General features: G+C 50.7%; 2 protein-coding genes across 2 annotated transcripts in view; one reads left to right on the forward strand and one right to left on the reverse strand.

Moving 5' to 3' along the window:
• Positions 1-3,668: 3,668 nt before the first annotated feature.
• On the reverse strand, positions 3,669-6,507 carry CCDC87 (coiled-coil domain containing 87). The gene has a single exon (XM_032153561.2). The coding sequence runs from the start codon at positions 6,448-6,450 to the stop codon at positions 3,904-3,906; it is 2,547 nt and encodes an 848-aa protein (XP_032009452.1). The 5' UTR covers positions 6,451-6,507; the 3' UTR covers positions 3,669-3,903.
• Positions 6,457-18,538, forward strand: part of CCS (copper chaperone for superoxide dismutase) — a 25,162-nt gene continuing 13,080 nt past the window's right edge. The window contains exons 1-5 of the mRNA XM_032153562.2: positions 6,457-6,738; positions 7,079-7,151; positions 13,581-13,718; positions 13,924-14,101; positions 14,948-15,008. Coding sequence (XP_032009453.1) covers positions 6,700-6,738; positions 7,079-7,151; positions 13,581-13,718; positions 13,924-14,101; positions 14,948-15,008 — 489 coding nt within the window. The 5' untranslated portion in view covers positions 6,457-6,699. The remainder of the gene's footprint in view (positions 6,739-7,078; positions 7,152-13,580; positions 13,719-13,923; positions 14,102-14,947; positions 15,009-18,538) is intronic.

An 18,538-nucleotide genomic window follows, 5' to 3' on the forward strand; every position in this document is an offset into this window, starting at 1 on the left:
GCGACAAGAGCAAAACTCCATCTCAAAAATAAATAAATAAATAGTAGAAATTGGGTGACTCCAAAGCCTGTGTCTTTCTGCTACTATGGGGATAAGGGGGAACAAGGCACCAGGAGGTCCTTTTTTGAGACAAAATCTTGCTCTGTCGCCCAGGCTGGAGTGCAGTGGCGCGATCTGGGCTCACTGCAACCTCTGCCTCCCGGGTTCAAGCAATTCTCCTGCCTCAGCCTCCCGAATAGCTAGGATTACAGGTGTGCGCCACCATGCCCAGCTAATTTTTGTATTTTTAGTAGAGATGGTCTTGCCCAGGCTGGTCTTGAACTCCTGACCTCTGGTGATCCACCTGCCTCGGCCTCAAAAAGTGCCGGGATTACAGGTGTGAGCCACTGCGCCCGGCCAGGAGGTCCTTTTTGACATTGGTTTCATCTCATCTTCTGCCATGGCCCTGTGCTCACTGCCTATTCATAGAGCCCCACTGCCCCACTTTGCCCCAACCATTAAAGTCTTCTGTCCTGTAGACTCCTAACTGTTGTCAGCTTTTAACCATGAACTCAGCTGAGAGACTAGGCCACTGGCCTGGGAGGAAAGAAAAAGAAAAAACAAATTGGGCAACTGCTATGTGCTGAGCAGCCCAATCACTGTGCCCAGCAGGGGGGTTCCCATATCTCCTCTCATTAATGCCCACAAAGACCCCCGAAATCTACTGGCTCATGCCCAGGCTGGTCTCCAACTCCTGAGCTCAAGTGACCTGCCCACCTTAGCCTCCCAAAGTGGTAGGATTATAGGCGTGAGCCACCGCGCCCAGCCACCACAATCAATTTTAGAATATTCTTGTCACCCGTAAAATAAACCCCATACCTGTTAGCAGTCACTCTCATTTCCCCCAACCTCCCCTGGCCCCTGGTAACTATTAATCTAATTTTTATTTCTATGAATTTGCCTATTCTGGATATTTCATATAAATGGAATCATCCAATATGTGATCTTTTGTGTCTGACGTCTTTCATTCAGCATGATTTTTTTTGTTTTTGTTTTGTTTTGTTTTGTTTGAGATGGAGTCTTGCTCTGTTGTCCAGGCTGGAGTGCAGTGGTGCAATCTCTGCTCACTGCAACCCCTGCCTCCCAGGTTCAAGGGATCCTCCTGCCTTAGCCTTCTAAGTAGCTGGGACAGGCGTGCACCACCACACCCAGATAATTTTTGTATTTTTGGTAGAGATGGGGTTTCACCATGTGGACCAGGCTGGTCTCAAACTCCTGACATCAGGTGATCTGCCAGCCTCAGCCTCCCAAAGTGCTGGGATTACAGCTGTGAGCCACTGCACCTGGCCTCCATGTTGTCCTTTTTATTATAAGTATTGCTATCCTAGTGTGTGTGCAGTGGTATCTTATTGTGGTTTTGATTTGCATGTCTTTAGTAAATATGATATTCGGCATCTTTTTATGTGTTTATTGGCCATTTGTATATCTTCTTTGGAGAAATGTCTATTCAAATCCTTCACCAATGTAAAAACTGAGTTATTTGCCTTTCTTAATTGTTAAGATTTATATATTCTAGATACGATTCCCTTATCAGGTTTATGATCACAGATATTTTCTCCTATTCTGTGTCTTTCACTTGCTTGATGGTGTCCACGGAAGCATAAGTTTTACACTTTGATCTATCACTTATTAACTGTAAGACCTGAGCAGGCCTGATGCAGTGCTCACACCTGTAATCCCAGCACTTTGGGAGGGCAAAGTGGGACGACGGCTTGAGCTCAAGAGTTCCAGGCTGCAGAGAGCTATGATTGCACCACTGCATTCCAGCCTGGATGACAGAGAAGGACCTGGTCTCTAAGATTTTGAGTAAATTGCTCTGCTTCTCTGAGCATTTCTCACCTGTGAAGTGAGTATGATGATGTCTTGTAGGTATAGGATAAAACTATAATGAGGTGAGAAACACAAAGCCCAGATCACAGGGCTTGGTTAGGCTCAGGTAGAATCTATACTTAGCCGAGACTCTCGTGGGAGGAAGGGAATGTCTCTGAGGCTGCAGGTCATGGGTGATCCACAGGCCTCCCCATGCCTCTTTCCCCCATTATTTCCACTGTATGTGTTTATTGGCTCTGTCTTAACCTACTTCTTGAGGGCAGAGATTTCTCAGCTTTCCTGATTGCTGCTTCTTCAGTGCCTAGCACAGTGCCTCACCTATGGACAATGTACATCAAATATATGATGGATGAATGAATGAATGAAAAGAAAATGAAATCCCCCACCCAAGGCTGCACTCCAGCCTGAGCAACAGAGCAAGACCCTAGCTCCAAAAAAAAATATATATATATATATGTGTATATATATGTATATATATATGTATATATATGTATATATATGTATATATATGTATATATATATGTGTGTATATATATATGTGTATATATATGTGTGTATATATATATTTGGGGCCAGGCACGGTGGCTCACGCGTGTAATCCCAGCACTTTGGGAGGCCAAGGTGGGTGGACCACGAGGTCAGGAGATCAAAACCATCCTGGCTAACATAGTGAAACCCCGTCTCTACTAAAAATACAAAAAATTAGCTGACCGGGATGGCGGGTGCCTGTAGTCCCAGCTATTCAGGAGGCTGAGGCAGGAGAATGGCATGAACCCAGGAGGCAGAACTTGCAGTAAGCCGAGATTGCACCACTGTACTCCAGCCTGGGAGACAGAGCGAGACTCCCTCTCAAAGAAAAAAAAAAATGTATATATATATATATATATACACACACATATATATACACATATATATACACACACACGTATATACGTGTGTGTGTGTGTGTGTGTGTGTGTATATATATATATTTTTTAAAGAAACTCAAAAAATTAGCCAGGTGCAGTGGTAAGCAGCTGTAGTCCCAGCTACTTAGGAGGCTGAGGCAGGAGGATTGCTTGAGCCTGAGTTCAAGCTGCAGTGAGCTATGATCAGGCCACTGCACTCCAGCTTGGGCAACAAAGCAAGACCCCATCTCTAAAATTGAAAAAAAAAAAAAAATCCAGGTGCTGTGGCTCATAGCTGTAATCCCAGCACTTTTGGAGGCTGAGGCAGGTGGATCACCTGAGCTCAGGAGTTTGAGATCAGCCTGGCCAACATGGTGAAACCCCGTCTCTACTAAAAATACAAAAATGAGCCAGGCGTGGTGGCAGGCACCTGTAATCCCAGCTACTCAGGAGGCTGAGGCAGGAGAATCGCTTGAACCAGGGAGGCAGAGGTTGCAGTGAGCTGAGATCGCACCACTGTACTCCAGCCTGGGCAACAGAGTGAGACTCTGTCTCAAAAAATAAATAAATAAAAATTAAATTAAATTTAAAAATTGTAACACTTATCCCCACAGCATAAAACAGATATTGGAGGTGGGTATGGGAAGGCTTACTTTTCAGGACACATTCTGGTATACTTTGTATCATGTGCATGTAACTGGTAAAAATTTAATTAATTTTCATCTTCCAAATAGTGTTTGAGAACTAAAAGAGGTGACAATTTAATGTAGTGTGATAGGAATGCTAAGGTGAGTTGTTCCAAAGATCAACTTTGCCTCTGACTTTTCCCACTACAATTAACTCCAAGGTCTCAGTTCTTTTGATATAGGAGATTTGGGTTGTATTGTGCAAGGCTTGACATAATGTGACTACTAGGCTTGGGGATTCTTTTATGAGAATTTCACTAAGAAAACAATAGTTTTAGTCTCAATCCCTTCATAGTTGGAAGCATAATGTTCCTGAACCCTCCACTCCCAGATATAGACAAATATTTCTTCTTCCAAAGCAGTAAAGAGGTCTAGATGAGCTGCTGGCCATTTAGGGGTGAGGGAGGCATTTGAAGGCACTGGGCCTGGTCAAGGCATAATAGGGGTATTCCCAGGAGCTACTAAAGGCTGGCTGCTGAGCTCCTGAACAGGGTTGACTGGTGGGGATCCTTCAGGGCTGAGACCAGGTGGCGAACCCGCCGCTGCTGTTGCAGCCAATAGAGCATCTCCACTTTGTCGCTCTTCATCTTGTCCAGGTAGCGCCGCCCCTTGAAGATCACTGGCTCGCCAAAGATTAACTCTATCTCCTCCAGGAGGGAAGCCAAAGAAGACTCCATTAAGTTGAGCTTCCTGTGGAGATGGCTTCGGATCTGATTCTCCTCCAGGAAGTGACTGGAGCTCAAGTTGGTCTTTTTGAAGAAGCGGTTGGGGTTGGAAGCTTGTCCCTCAAACCACTCTAGTCTTGCCAGCAACGCCTCCCGCAGCTGAATGGGCTTCCGGGCCCGCTCCCAGGCATTCACCAATGAAGGCAGCTGCCTCAGGCGGGCTTTGGAGCTATATTTAATGGCCATGTCCACCTGGTCCTTGTTGGAGACCTCAAGCATGGACCACAGTTGTTCCAGACGCTTCTGCAGGCTCAGAATTTTGTGGGGTTCTCCCAGGCGGGGTGTCTTCCCAGCTCCTAGCCTGTGCTCTAGCACAGTGTTCCAATCCCACTCTCCTGGCACAAAGTCTGGTTCTTCATCTTCTAGCAATGGGGGAGGGTGCTGAATCTCTAGGGACTCTCTGACAGGGGCCACAATCTCCACAGGAACCTCTTCTTCATGCATTTGAAAGATGACATGAAGGAAATCTGTTTCATGGTTGGTGAGGTACTTGAAGTAGTCATCCACAGACAAGGTGGTTTTCCATGAGTTTATCAAGGAGGCCTTGTTTGACCACTTCTCCCAGCTTTTGGTAGCTTGGAGTGATGGGAGGGAGGGCATCTTCTCAGTATTGGACTGTAAAGTGTTTGCTCTCTGGAAGTAAAGTCCAACCAGCTCAGGGTTGATGATTTGAGACTGTTTTTCTTGACGTAGAAAGGCTGAGGACAGGAAGGCCGACCAGTCTTTATCTGCTGCAGGCTCAACTAGGGGCCCTTGATCAAAATGTAAGTGGTCAGAAGAGACATGGCTCATCAACTCCTTGTAGATCTCCCTGGTAGTACTGCCAACAAAGTTATCAATATCCATTTTTTCAATGGCTTTGGGATCCAGTTCACCAGCCAGATGGTTATACAGGGCTCCGGCCCCCTCAATGTGGAAAGAGTCTAAGAAGTTTCTATCTGAGACCTGTACGGCAGCCGCCTGGACCACGACCTCATTTCTAAGCTTCAAAGTAATGGTCACTAGCTGTGGGTGAAGTGGAAAGGATTTGGGGGGCTGGGGGTCCCACTGCCCAGAGGCTTCTTCCTCCTGGAGGTTCCTCAACATCTTCTCCAGCTCCTCCAGGCGATGCCCTGCAGCTGGATGACGGGTCACAACCCCCAGGAGAGGAGGCAGGCCTGAGTCCAGTGGTGGGTAGCGAGTCCCCTCCAACTTCATCTTCTTTATCAACTGCTTCAGATCCTCAGCCACGATGTGTCCAGTCAGCTCTGGTTTGCTCTCTGTAGCCAAGACCAGCGGGGTTAACGGGCGAGATGGGAGTGGAGGAAGGCCCAACTCATCTGCCAGCCTCCAGCCCTCACGCAGGGAGGGCATGGATTGGCCTCTCCGGAACTCAGAGTAGAAAGGCGAGGGGGAAGCCCTGCTGGTGGGAGCCACAGGATAGCTGGGCAGCGACACCATCTGTGAGGAACTGATGTCGATTTCTCTCTTCTTTCCTATGGAGGGCAGCCAGTGGAGAGGCTTTTTCCTCTTCAACCGAGGGATGGACTTCAATTCCTTCACTGGATCCATCCTTCCTGGCTCATTGAGAAACTCTGGTGGACGGCTGAGTTGGATGAGGTAGTTCAGGTTGAGGTTAGAGCACTGCACTTGGGCGAAGCCAGTGCTGTGAGGCCAGGGGATAGGGCACAGTTTGAACGTCCCAGCGGGGCAGACAGGGCGCAGCTTGTCCACATCTCCAGAGGCCTGCTCTGCCCTCAGCAGGGCCTGGAAGTCAGCGAGCAGGCCACGGTAGACGTCGGGACTAGTAAGGAAGAGTGTGCAGTCCCTGGCGAGGCTGGCGGCCAACCGGGTGAGGGTGGCTGATTCAGTGAAGACCCCCCTGGGGGTCGACATGGTCACCAGCAGGTGCAGGTAGCGCAAGAAGAGCTGCTCGCTGCTCAGCAGCACGTAGGCCTCGAGCCGCTTCCGCAGCTTCTGGTTGTTTTTGTGGCTCAGACTAAGTTCGGCGGGTGGCTCCCGCCAGCTGCACTTCAGCTCGTCCAGGATGACCTTGATGAGACGTAGTCGGGCCTCAGGAGGCACTCGCGCTGCTATCCCGCTGCTGGCCAGCAGCTTGGCCACCTGGCTGCACAGCGACGCCACCGTCAGCTTCGCGAGAGGGAAGGACTGCAGAATCCGGCCCTCCTGCGGGGGGCGCTTCTGAGGCTCTGGGGACGTCGCCCTAGTGGGGAAGAGCGACAGCGGACGCAGCAACCGGTGGTAAAACCGCTGGAGCTCAGGCTCGGGCTTCGGGGGCTCCATCTTAGAGCCGGCGGCTGCCACCGTCTGGGAACAGAAAGCCGAGTGGTTACTAAGGCAACCAGGAGCCCGACGGCCTGAGTGCGCCTGCGCGGCTGCCACCCGGTGGCTGACGGGGCAGGGCCTTGCGGGCTCACGCACTAGGAGGAGGAGTTAAGAGTGGCATTAGAGGCTTAGTCCTCGCGACGCTGCGCTGGTTGGCGCTGCTGCGCCGGAGGAGTTCTGCGTCTCTGGCTGGTGACTGGGTCCAGAATGGCTTCGGACTCGGGGAACCAGGGGACCCTCTGCACGGTGAGGGTCGAGGCTTCGTGTGGAGCCTCGCCGGGCAGACAGCCTCGGCCCCTGGGGTGATCGTTACCTTGGGAAGAGGGGAAGGAGTGGGCGCTTGGGTTGGGGCCTGGGGCCACGGATGAAACTAGGGTGCAAGGGTAGCAGGGGCCCTGCGTGAGTGTTGGGGGGTGACTCCCATGGTCCTGGAATGGTCATGAGTGATCACAAAGAAGGTGCTTGAAGAGGGGTTACGTGGGGCTTGTTCCCAGACCCTTGCGGTGGTCATAGGGTAGGTGGTGAAACAAAGTTATACCAAGGCACTTCCCCAGCGATCATCGGTTGGTCCCTGCCGCCCTTGCAGTTGGAGTTCGCGGTGCAGATGACCTGTCAGAGCTGTGTGGACGCGGTGCGCAAGTCCCTGCAAGGGGTGGCAGGTAAGAACAGGGTAAACTTTTCTGTAGACAGTCCAGAGGCCTCTGGGAGGGACCAGGCAAATCTATTAGGTGAACCCTACTCCCATTTTACAGATGCAGAAACTGAACCCCAGAGAGTGGAAGGAATGTTCTCAGAGTTAGCACACAGACCTGGAGGCAGAGCCTAGAGTACAGCTGTCCAGCTTGCCCTGACAGATTCTAACTGCCTGTCTTGTTGTCCTGAACCTCAGGTGCCCCAGAGACTGAGGAGCTAGGCTGAGGGAGTTCCTTGGAAAACAAGCAGTTTTTGCTTGGGAAACAACATAATCTTGACAAAGCAAACAGCAGCGCTGGCCCTATACCATCCTGGGTAGCTTCTCATTCTTAAAAGGCCAGGGCCGGGCACGGTGGCTCATGCCTGTAATCCCAGCACTTTGGGAGGCCGAGGTGGGTGGCTCACGAGGTCAGGAGATCGAGACCATCCTGGCTAGCACAGTGAAACTCCGCCTCTACTAAAAAATACAAAAAATTAGCTGGGCGTGGTGGTGGGCACCTGTAGTCCCAGCTACTTAGGAGGCCGAGGCAGGAGAATGGTGTGAACCCGGGAGGCAGAGCTTGCAGTGAGCGGAGATAGCGCCATTGCACTCTAGCCTGGGCAACAGAGCGAGACTCCGTCTCAAAAAAATAATAATAATAAATAAAAGGCCAGCTGGTCTGGAGGTGACCTGGTACAATGAGAAAGATCTGGAAAGGTAGAGCCACCAGCATGGCTCTGGGAACTGGCTTCCTTTGATTCTGTTAGGTGTTCATCCAGGCCAGGCTCAGTGGCTCACGCCTGTAATCCCAACACTTTGGGACACCGAAGTGGGTGGATTGCTCAAGTCCAGGAGTTTGAGAGCAGCCTGAGCAACATGGCGAAAACCCTTCTCTATAAAATATACAAAAATTAGCTGGGCATCATGGTGCGTGCCTGTAGTCCCAGCTACTGGGGAGGCCGAGGCAGGAGGATTGCTTGAGCCCAGGAGGTGGAGGCTGCAGTGAGTTGGATCGCTCCACTGCACTCCAGGCCAGGTGACAGAGTGAGACCCTGTCTCAAAAAAGAAAAAAAAGGTTCACCCAGTCATTCGGCAGGTATGGACCAGACACTGGGGCTTTTTAGGGAGAAGAGTTCACATGAGTATCAGGCACATCCCCTGCACTCAGGTGGAAATGAGCATGCAAGCGTTGCCTGGATGGCATTCACAGAATGCTTCGTGGAAAGAGCAATGGTGAGAGGGAATGAGATGAGATGGCTTCTGAAGCTGGGACCCTGGTAGTAGTGGACTCTGCAAAGTGATTAGGGGTATGAGCTCTAGAGTTCAAACCCCCTCTTTGCCACTTAATGGCACTAAGACTTCATGCATGTTACTCTTTGTGTCTCTGTTTCTTCCGTGTTAAATGGGGGATGATAATAGAAGCTACTCTGGAGGATTGTCCTGAAGAGTAACCGAGTTAATACAAAAAAAGCATTTAGAAAAGTCTTTGGCATGTAGTAACAGCCCAGTAAATCCTAGGGGATTATGAGAGGAAGGGCTTACAGGTGGTGATCTGGATGGAAGGAGAATGGAGGGGACAATGTTGAAGCTGGGTTTGCTTAGACTATATGTTTTGGGTGGTGAGTGAGCCCTCCACTTCCTGTACAACTTGCTTGCCAGGAGAGCAGACAGCTGGCCTTTCTCTTGGACCCAGAGCAGTTTTCAGCCCTCAGCATGTTTCTTAGGCACCAGATAAAGACTTCTGGTGACTGTGTTTTCTGGTCCAGCTTGGCTTTCTCATGGGGCCAGGCAGGGAAGTTGTAGTTTTCTAGAATGCACACACACAGAGAAAGAGAGTTGCCATCTCAGGAGGCCTGGGGGAAGGCCTTTTCAGGAGGTAAGCAGGAGGAGCCCCCAGCCCAAGGCTCACCCTCTTGAATCTCTATCACTTGCCCTGGTGTTCTCTGTGGCCTTCTGTTTTCTCTCTCACTGGGCTCTGAGCCAACCAAGGGTGGGCCTGGCTACATTCCAAGGTCTACCAGTCTTAACTCAAGGAGCAAACTGAATGGCTGCTTAGCTAAGGTGCCAGCCTCCCTCTTGGTTTAGACTCAGTCAAGAATTCAGGAGGTGCATAGTGACAAGGAGCTTCCCACTTCAGGAGCAGAGAATCAGCTCTTCTCTGGAGACCTGAGGGTCTGGGAACTCTCCTATGCTGAGGCCTGTCATCAGGACATCTTATCTGCTATGTGTCCAAAACATATTTAGGCCTCCACACTGCTCCAGGCCACGCCACCTCTCCCTAGCATGTGTAAGAACCTCATCCTTTGATGGGTTCCCCATTGCTTCTGTTGCCCCCTCTAATAGCTTTTGCACATAAAAGCCAGGGTCTTGTTCTGCTCTGTTGCCCAGGCTGGAGTGCAGTGGCACCATCTCAGCTCACTGCAACCTCCACCTCCCAGTTCATTGGATTCTCCCACCTCAGCCTCCTGAGTAGCTGGGATTACAGGTGTGCACCACCATGCCTGGCTAATTTTTGTACTTTTACTAAAGATGGAGTTTTGCCACGTTGGCAAGGCTGGTATCGAACTCCTGGCCTCATGTGATCCACCTGCCTCAACCTCCCAAAGTGATGGGATTATAGGTGTGCGCCACCACGCCTGGCCATCTGACAACTGACTTTTTTTTTTTTTTCGAGACGGAATCTTGCTCTGTTGCCCAGGCTGGAGTGCAGTGGCGCGATCTCGGCTCACTGCAAGCTCCGCCTCCCAGGTTCATGCCGTTCTCCTGCTTCAGCCTCCTGAGTAGCTGGGACTATAGGCGCCCACCACCACACCCGGCTAACTTTTTTGTATTTTTAGTAGAGATGGGGTTTCACCGTGTTAGCCAGGATGGTCTTGATCTCCTGACCTTGTGATCTGCCCACCTCAGCCTCCCAAAGTGCTGGGATTACAGGCGTGAGCCACCGCGCCCGGCCGACAACTGACTTTTGAACTTGACCCTTGTGGACCTCACAGAGCTACTGCCCTCACAGAGCTGGCGGCCTAGGAGTGAAACAGAGGATTGTAGTCAGTGCAATGTGAATTACAGGAGGGGGAGTGTGAGCTGCTACAGGACCACAAGGGGTGTGGTCCTAACCCAGCTTGGAGCCTAGGGGCTGCTTCCTAGGGTGAGTACAATATCTGGGTTAAGTGCTGGGGCTCTGGAGCTAGGCTGCATGGTCAGAGGTCCAGTTGCACAACTTATTACGTTGTGACTTTGAGCAAGTTTCTTCATCTTTCTATGCCTCAGTTTTCTCATCTGCAAAATGGGGATCATTGTACCTAACTTAGAGGCTTAGTAGGAGTACCAAATATGTTAAGACAGGTAAAACACAGTATTTGCTCACCGTCCATGCCCAGTAAGTGTTAGCTCTACTAATGAGGCAATAGTCCCTGCCTTTTATGTGTGTAATAGCTTTATTAAGATATAATTCGGCCAGGCACAGTGGCTCACACCTGTAATTCCAGCACTTTGGGAGGCTAAGGCAGGCAGATCACAAGGTGAGGAGATCGAGACCATTCTGGCTAACACGGTGAAACCCTGTCTCTACTAAAAACACAAAAAATTAGCTGGGCGTGATGGTGGGCACCTGTAGTCCCAGCTACTTGGGAGGCTGAGGCAGGAGAATGGCTAGAACCCGGGAGGTGGAGCTTGCAATGAGCCGAGATTGCGCCACTGCACTCCAGCCTGGGCGACAGAGCGAGACTCCATTTCAAATAAAAAAAAAAAAGACCGGGTGTGGTGGCTCATGCCTGTATTCCTAGCACTTTGGGAGGCCAAGGCGGGCAGATCACGAGGTCAGGAGATTGAGACCACCCTGGCTAACACGGTAAAACCCCGTCTTTACTAAAAATACAAAAATTTAGCCGGGCTTGGTGGCGAGCGCCTGTAGTCCCTGCTACTCGGGAGGCTGAGGCAGGAGAATGGCGTGAACCCGGGAGGTCGAGCTTGCAGTGGCCCAGATAGCACCACTGCACTGCAGCCTGGGCAACAGAGCGAGACTCTGTCTCAAAAAAAAAAAAAAAAGATATAATTCATAGGCTGGGCAGCTAGGCACAGTGGCTCACGCCTGTAATTCCAGCACTTTGGGAGGCTTGCTTGAACCCAGGAGGCAGAGGCTGCAGTGAGCCAAGATCCTGCCACTGCTCTCCAGCCTAGGTGACAAAGCGAGACTCCATCTCGAAAATAAAAAAAGATATAATTCATGTACTATAAAAATCACGCATTTAGGCCAGGCGCAGCGGCTCATGCCTGTAGTCCCAACAGTTTGGGAGGCTGAGGTTGCGGTGAGCCGAGATTGTGCCATCACACTCCAGCCTGGGTGACAGAGCGAGACTCTGTCTCAAAAAAAAAAGAAAAAAAAATCACCCATTTAAAGGATACAGTTCATCTGTTTGTAGTATTTTCAGAGTTGTGCAACCATCTCTCCACTGTCAGTTTTACATTTTTTTTTTTTTTTGAGACGGAGTCTTGCTCTGTCACCCAGGCTGGAGTGCAGTGGTGCAATCTCGGCTCACTGCAAGCTCCGCCTCCCGGGTTCACGCCATTCTCCTGCCTCAGCCTCCGAATAGCTGGGACTACAGGTGGCCGCCACCACGCCTGGCTAATTTTTTGTATTTTTAGTAGAGACGGGGTTTAACCGTGGTCTCGATCTCCTGACCTCGTGATCCGCCCGCCTCGGCCTCCCAAAGTGCTGGGATTACAAGCGTGAGCCACCGCGCCCGGCCCAGTTTTACATTTTTATCACTTCATAAAGAAATCCTAGGCCACAGCCAGGCGTGATGGCTCATGCCTGTAATCTCTGTACTTTGGGAGCCTGAGGCAGGCAGACAACCTGAGGTCAGGAGTTCGAGAGCAGCCTGGCCAACATAGTGAAACGCCATGTCTATTAAAAGAAAAAAATACAAAAAAATTAGCTGGGCATGGTGGTGGGGTGTGCCTGTAGTCCCTGCTACTTGGGAGGCTGAGGCAGGAGAATCGCTTGAACCTGGGAGGTGGAGGTTTCAGCAAGCTGAGATTGTGCCACTGCACTCCAGCCTGGGTGACGGAGTGAGACTCCATCTCAAAAAAATAAAAAAATAAATTAAAAAAAATAGAGACAGAAAATAGATTGGTGGCAGGGGTGGGAGAATAGGAGGGTGATAGCTAAGGGATATAGGATTTCTTTTCCTTTTATTTTATTTTAGAGATGGAGTCTCACTTTTTCACCTGGGGTGGAGTGCAGTGGTGCAATCTCGGCTTACTGCAAACTCCGCCTCCTGGGTTCAAGCAGTTCTTGTGCCTCAGCCTCCAGAGTAGCTGGGACTACAGGTGCGCACCCCCATGTCTGGCAAATTTTTATATTTTTGGTAGAGACAGGGTTTCACCATGTTGGCCAGGCTGGTCTCAAACTCCTGACCTCAGGTGATCCACCCATCTCGCCCTCCCAAACTGCTGGGATTACAGGCGTGAGCCACCACACCCGGCCTATTTTATTATTTTTGTTTGTTTGTTTTATTCCGTATCAGAGTCTTGCTCTGTTGCCCAGGCTGGAATGCATTGGCATGGTGGCTCACGCCTGTAATCCTAGCACTGTGGGAGGCCGAGGTTGGTAGATTACCTGAGGTCAGGGGTTCGAGACCAGCCTGGCCAACATGGTGAAACCCCATCTCTACTAAAAATATAAAAATTAGCCGGGCATGGTGGTGCACACCTGTAGTCCCAGCTACTTGGAAGGCTGAGGCAGGAGAATTGCTTGAATCTGGCAGGTGGAGGTTGCAGTGAGCCAAGATCGTGCCACTGCACTCCAGCCTGAGCAACAGAGACAGACTCTGTTTCAAAAAAAAAAAAAATTTTTTTTAAGCTGTCTCCTACAGGAAGAATATTTTCTGTCTGTGGATTTGCCTACTCTAGACATCTAATATACATAGCATTATATATGTGGCTTTGTGACTGGCTTTCATGTAGCATAATGTTTCAAGCATGTATCAGCACTTCGTTCCTGAATAGTATTCCATTGTATGGATACCATATTTTATCTGTTCATTAGTTGATGGGCATTTGGGTTATTTTTATCTTTTGGCTATTGTGAATAATGCCGCTATGGATAGCCCACTTAAAAAAAAATACTGCTTTAAAAAGAATTATGTATGTTTCCAAAGTTACAAATAATGCCTGGCGTGTATTAGAACTCACAGAAATCCTGGGGGCAAGGTGGCATTATCCCCATTTATATGAAAAGAAACAGACTCAGAAGTGAAGAGGCTTACTCAGGGTTACACAGTTACAAAGTAGCTTGCCTCTGGCCATGGGAAGTTTGGTGGAAATGGGGATAGAGAATCGCTGTCTGTTTCTCTGTTCTCTGCTGCCAGCACTGGGTGCCAGCCTCTGTTGCCCTCTTCCCTCTCTCTCCTGCCAGGTGTCCAGGATGTGGAGGTACACTTGGAGAACCAGATGGTCTTAGTACACACCACTCTGCCCAGCCAGGAGGTGCAGGCTCTCCTGGAAGGCACGGGGCGGCAGGCGGTACTCAAGGGCATGGGCAGCGGCCAGTTGAGTGAGTGACCACTGTGGCCTTGGCCCCTCTGGGAGGGAGGTGGCTCAGAGCTGTTACAAATCTAACCATAGGATTCTTGGGCTCTGGGTTGGAGTGGCTTTGAGGAAGGTGTGAAAATTATGTGAGACTCCCTGCCCTTCCTGAGCTGCTGAAGAGGTGTGCTGGGTGAGGTGGCAAGCCAGCCCAAGTGTCTAATACCTTGCAGAGAATCTGGGGGCAGCAGTGGCCATCCTGGGGGGGCCTGGCACCGTGCAGGGGGTGGTGCGCTTCCTACAGCTGACCCCTGAGCGCTGCCTCATCGAGGGAACTATTGACGGCCTGGAGCCTGGGCTGCATGGACTCCACGTCCATCAGTACGGGGACCTCACAAACGACTGCAACAGGTGAGTTGTCCGAAGTCTCCCCAGTAGCATCCTCAGCTACACATTTTCACACTTGGCCCTCGCCAATACTCTGTGAGGCACATACACACAGGCACAACCTCCAGATGAGGAAACTAAGGCTCACAGAGGTTAAATGACTTGCCAAAGGTCCAGAGCAGGTAAAAGGTAGAGTTGGAATTTGAGTCAAGATCTGACCTTGGCTGGGCACAGTAGCTCACACCTGTAATCCTAGCACTTTGGGAGGCCAAGGTGGGTGGATCACCTGAGGTCAGGGGTTCAAGACCAGCCTGGCCAACATGGTGAAACCCCATCTCTACTAACAATACAAAAAAAAAAAATTAGCTGGGCACAGTGGCACGTGCCCGTAATCCCAGCTACTGGGGAGGCCCGTAATCTCCTGAGGCAGGAGAATCGCTTGAACTCAGGAGGTGGATGTTGTGGTGAGCTGAGATTGCACCACGGCACTCCAGCTCGGGGGCGACAGGGCAAAACTCTGTCTCAAGAAAAAAAAAAATCTGATCTTGAAGATCCTGCTTATTACCACCTTACTGCCTCTGAGATGGAAGGGGACTTCTGGACACAGCAAAGGAAGGGTCCCCATGCCATGGTGTTTGTCATGCTGTGATATAACTAGTTATTTACTCATCTGTGAATCCCCTGAGCCAGAAGCTTATTGAGGACAGGACCCATGTCTGATTCTTCTCGGTGCCCTCTACCCAAAGCCCAGCACAGAGTAGGCCTGTTTGTTGAATGATTGAATGAATGAAGCAAATATAGATAGATGAGAGGGTAGAGCACCTGGCCTGTGAGCTGCTTTCCTGCCCACCTGTTTCCTTTCTTTCTTAGCTGTGGGAACCACTTTAACCCTGATGGAGCATCTCATGGGGGCCCCCAGGACTCTGACCGGGTAAGTGTCTGTCTGGGTTTGGGCTTGGGCTGAGAGAACCCAAAGTCTCAGAGGCAGGGCAGGCAGCTCTTGGGATCTTAACAGTGTGATTCCTTTTTGGTGGAGTCTTTTCCTCTCACTTTATTTTGCTGAGTTTGGAAACATTTGTTGACACTTTCTGTGATCAAGGCCCAGGGGATACAATAGATTACAGCCCCAGTGCCTGACCCAAGGAGCACACAGTCTGTGGGGGAGATTACTGAATTCCATGGTTTCCAGGCAGTGAGATAATCCTTGCAGGAGCCTGCAAGAGGCCCTGGAGCCCACAGTTCATCTGCCCGAGGGGCAGGGGCAGTGGGAGGAAGTGAAATACGGAAGTTGAGAGTTTTACCTAAACTGAAAAGGCTGTCCCTGGCGTTCCCTAACAGCCCGGTCTTGGAGTTTCATTTTTCAGCAGAGAATCATTTCCCAATCTTCAGGGAATTGCATGTTGCCTTAATGATTTTTGCCTTATCTGAGTACTAGTTGTATTGTTAGTTACTCAATCATTTGATTTTTTTTATCTTATTTTCTGAGATGGAGTTTTGTTCTTATTGCCCAGGCTAGAGTGCAATGGCGCGATCCCAGCTCATTGCAACCTCCGCCTCCCAAGTTCAAACGATTCTCCTGCCTCAGCCTCCCTAGTAGCTGGGACTACAGGTGCACACCACTACACCCGGCTAATTTTTGTATTTTTAGTAGAGATGGGGTTTCACCAGGTTGGCCAGGCAGTCTTGAACTCCTGACCTCAAATGATCCACCCACCTCAACCTCCCAAAGTACTGGGATTACAGGCATGAGCCACTGTGCCCGGCTCTGACTGTGCTATTTTCTATCTTGATGGGTTTGCAACCTTGCGCCACAAAACAAATGAAACCGTGGTATGTGTTGCTTAATGCATGTTACTGATTTTTTGGACTTTTCGCAGCTCTGTTACCTATCATGCTTTTCTTTTCTTCTGTTCCTTTTCCTTTCTCCCCTCCCCTCCCCTCTCCTTTCCGAGATAGGATCTCACTCTATTGCCCATGCTGGAGTGCAGTGCTGCAATCATGGCTCACTATAGCCTTGAACTCGTGGGCTCAAGCAATCCTTCCACCTCACCTGATAGCTGGGACCACAAGCATGTACCATTATGCCCAGCTAATTTTTTTTTTTTTTTTTGGTGGTAGAAATAGGGTGTCACTATATTTCTCAGGCTAGTCTCAAACTGCTGGGCTTGAGCAGTCCTCCCTCCTCGGCCTCCCAGTGTTAGGATTATGAGCATGAGCCAGCATGCCTGGCCTCTGTCACATTTCTTTTTTTTTTTTTCTTTTTCTTTTTTGTATTTTTAGTAGAAACGAGGTTTTGCCATGTTGGCCAGGCTGGTCTTGAAGTCCCAACCTCAAGTGATCCGCCTGCCTTGGCCTCCCAAAGTGCTGGGATTACAGGCGTGAGCCCCTGTGCCCGACCACTCTGTCACATTTCTAATGATCAAAAGTTTTTACTCCCTGTTCTGGGAAACTGGAGAGGCATTTCTATAGAGTCCATTGCACAGTGCCATGCTTATGTTCAGTGATTAGTAATCTGCTGCTGCAAATCAAATGACTCCAAAGTTAGGAGTTTAAAACAACAAACATATACTGTCTCTGGGACAGGAATTTGTGTGTGACTTAGCTGGGTGCCTGCAGCTCAGGGTCTCTCTCGGGGCTGCAGTCATCTCAGGGCCCCACGTGGGGAGAATCTGCTTCCAGGTTTGCTCATGTTGCTGTTGGCAGGCCCCAGGTCCTCCCTGGCTGTTGGCCAGAGTCATCAGTTCTTTGCCACGTGGGTCTCTCCCTAGGGCAGCTCACAACACGGCAGTTGGCTTCTCTCAGAGTGAATGAGCGAGAGAGAGAGAGAGATTGAGATTGAGAGAGGGCGTCCAAGACTCAAGCCACATTCTTTTTGTTACCTAATCTTAGAAGTGACACTAGGTCCAGCCCACACTCAAGGGAGGCTCATCATAGAGGCCATTCGCCTCATGCAGCCTTGAAAGATGACGGGCAGGAAGTAGGCATTGAAGAGGGTAAGAGTGGGATTGGCAAGCCCAGCAAAAGAAACTGCCCAGGCAAAGCCCTCGAGGCATGGAATGGCAGGGAGAGCTTCTGAAGGGCCGGAGACTGCCTTGTGGCCTGTGTTTTCTTCCTGGACCCCAGGTGGGGCAGGGAATCAGAAGGGGCTGGCATCAGCAGCTGTACCTCACCCAATCCCTTAACTTAGACAAGAAAGAACTGAGCAGGAGCTGAGCAGCCAAGACCATGGTGACTGGCAAGTTGCTGTTGGGTTTTAGCATCTGCTTTTCCCAGGTGGAAGAGAATTCCATGTGGGAATTTGCATCCAAGCCTGGTTGTCCCTTGCACATCTCCTAACTGATCTCTAAGCTCCCTTCTATTCTCTCCTCACCCTGCTCCAGTCCTTACTTTTCATAGACTGCACTAGAAGGATTGTTCTGAAGCCTGGAGTAACCAGGTCATGCCCCTGCCTGAAACTTGTCTTGGCTCCCAGTGCCTGAGAGTACAAGCTGGGCCTAGCTTCTTGGTGTGGACATTCAATGCCCCACTCCCCCAGCCTATTTCCCCTCCCTGTGTGCTGAGGAAACAGCCTGGAAAGGCTGCCTTTCCCTGAACTCCTGCTGGGTCATGCCTCCAGCCACACTGTCCAGGCTGCCCCCTGCCTTGAGGCCGCTCCTCAAGCCGGGCGCGGTGGCTCACGCCTGCAATCCCAGCACTTTGGGAGGCTGAGGCGGACGGATCACTTGAGGTCAGGAGTTCGAGACCAGGCTGGCCAATATGGTGAAACCCTGTCTCTACTAAAAATACAAAAATGCCTTCCTCCCTTCCTCCCTCCCTCCCTTCTTTTCTTTCTTTCTTTCTTTCTCTCTCTCTTTCTCTCTCTCTTTCTCTCTCTCTTTCTCTCTCTCTTTCTCTCTCTCTTTCTCTCTCTCTTTCTCTCTCTCTTTCTCTCTCTCTTTCTCTCTTTCTCTCTCTCTTTCTCTCTCTCTTTCTTTCTTTCTTTTCTTTTCTTTTCCTCTGTGGCCCGGGCAGCAATCTCCTCGTCTCGCTGCTGCCCCGCGCCGCGGACTGCCTGGGACTGCCGGCGCGCGCCACCGCTGCCTGTTTTTTCTCCTTTGCCTGCCGGCGCGCGTTCCCCATCTTGGCCACGCTAGTCGCCAGCTCCTGACCCCGAACGCTCTGCCCGCCTCGGCCTCCCAGGATGCTGGGACTACAGACAGAGTCTCGCTCACCCGGTGCTCCGTGTTGCCCGGGCTGGAGTGCGGTGGCGTGGTCTGGGCTCGCGGCAGCCTCCGCCTCCCAGCCGCCTGCCTTGGCCTACCAGGGTGCTGGGATTGCAGCCCCTGCCCGGCCGCCGCCCCGTCTGGGAGGTAGGGAGCGTCTCTGCCCGGCCGCCCCTCTGCCCGGCCTCCCCATCTGGGAAGTGAGGAGCGCTTCTGCCCGGCCACCCATCGTCTGGGAGGTGAGGAGCGCCTCTGCCCG

The sequence above is a fragment of the Hylobates moloch genome, unplaced genomic scaffold (assembly GCF_009828535.3).
Source record: "Hylobates moloch isolate HMO894 unplaced genomic scaffold, HMol_V3 SCAFFOLD_5, whole genome shotgun sequence".
In the NCBI taxonomy this organism is placed as follows: domain Eukaryota; kingdom Metazoa; phylum Chordata; class Mammalia; order Primates; family Hylobatidae; genus Hylobates; species Hylobates moloch.

Coding starts and splice junctions, on each gene's coding strand:
- CCDC87 (XM_032153561.2), bottom strand. CDS start 6,450: ATGGAGCCCCCGAAGCCCGAGCCTGAGCTCCAGCGGTTTTACCACCGG.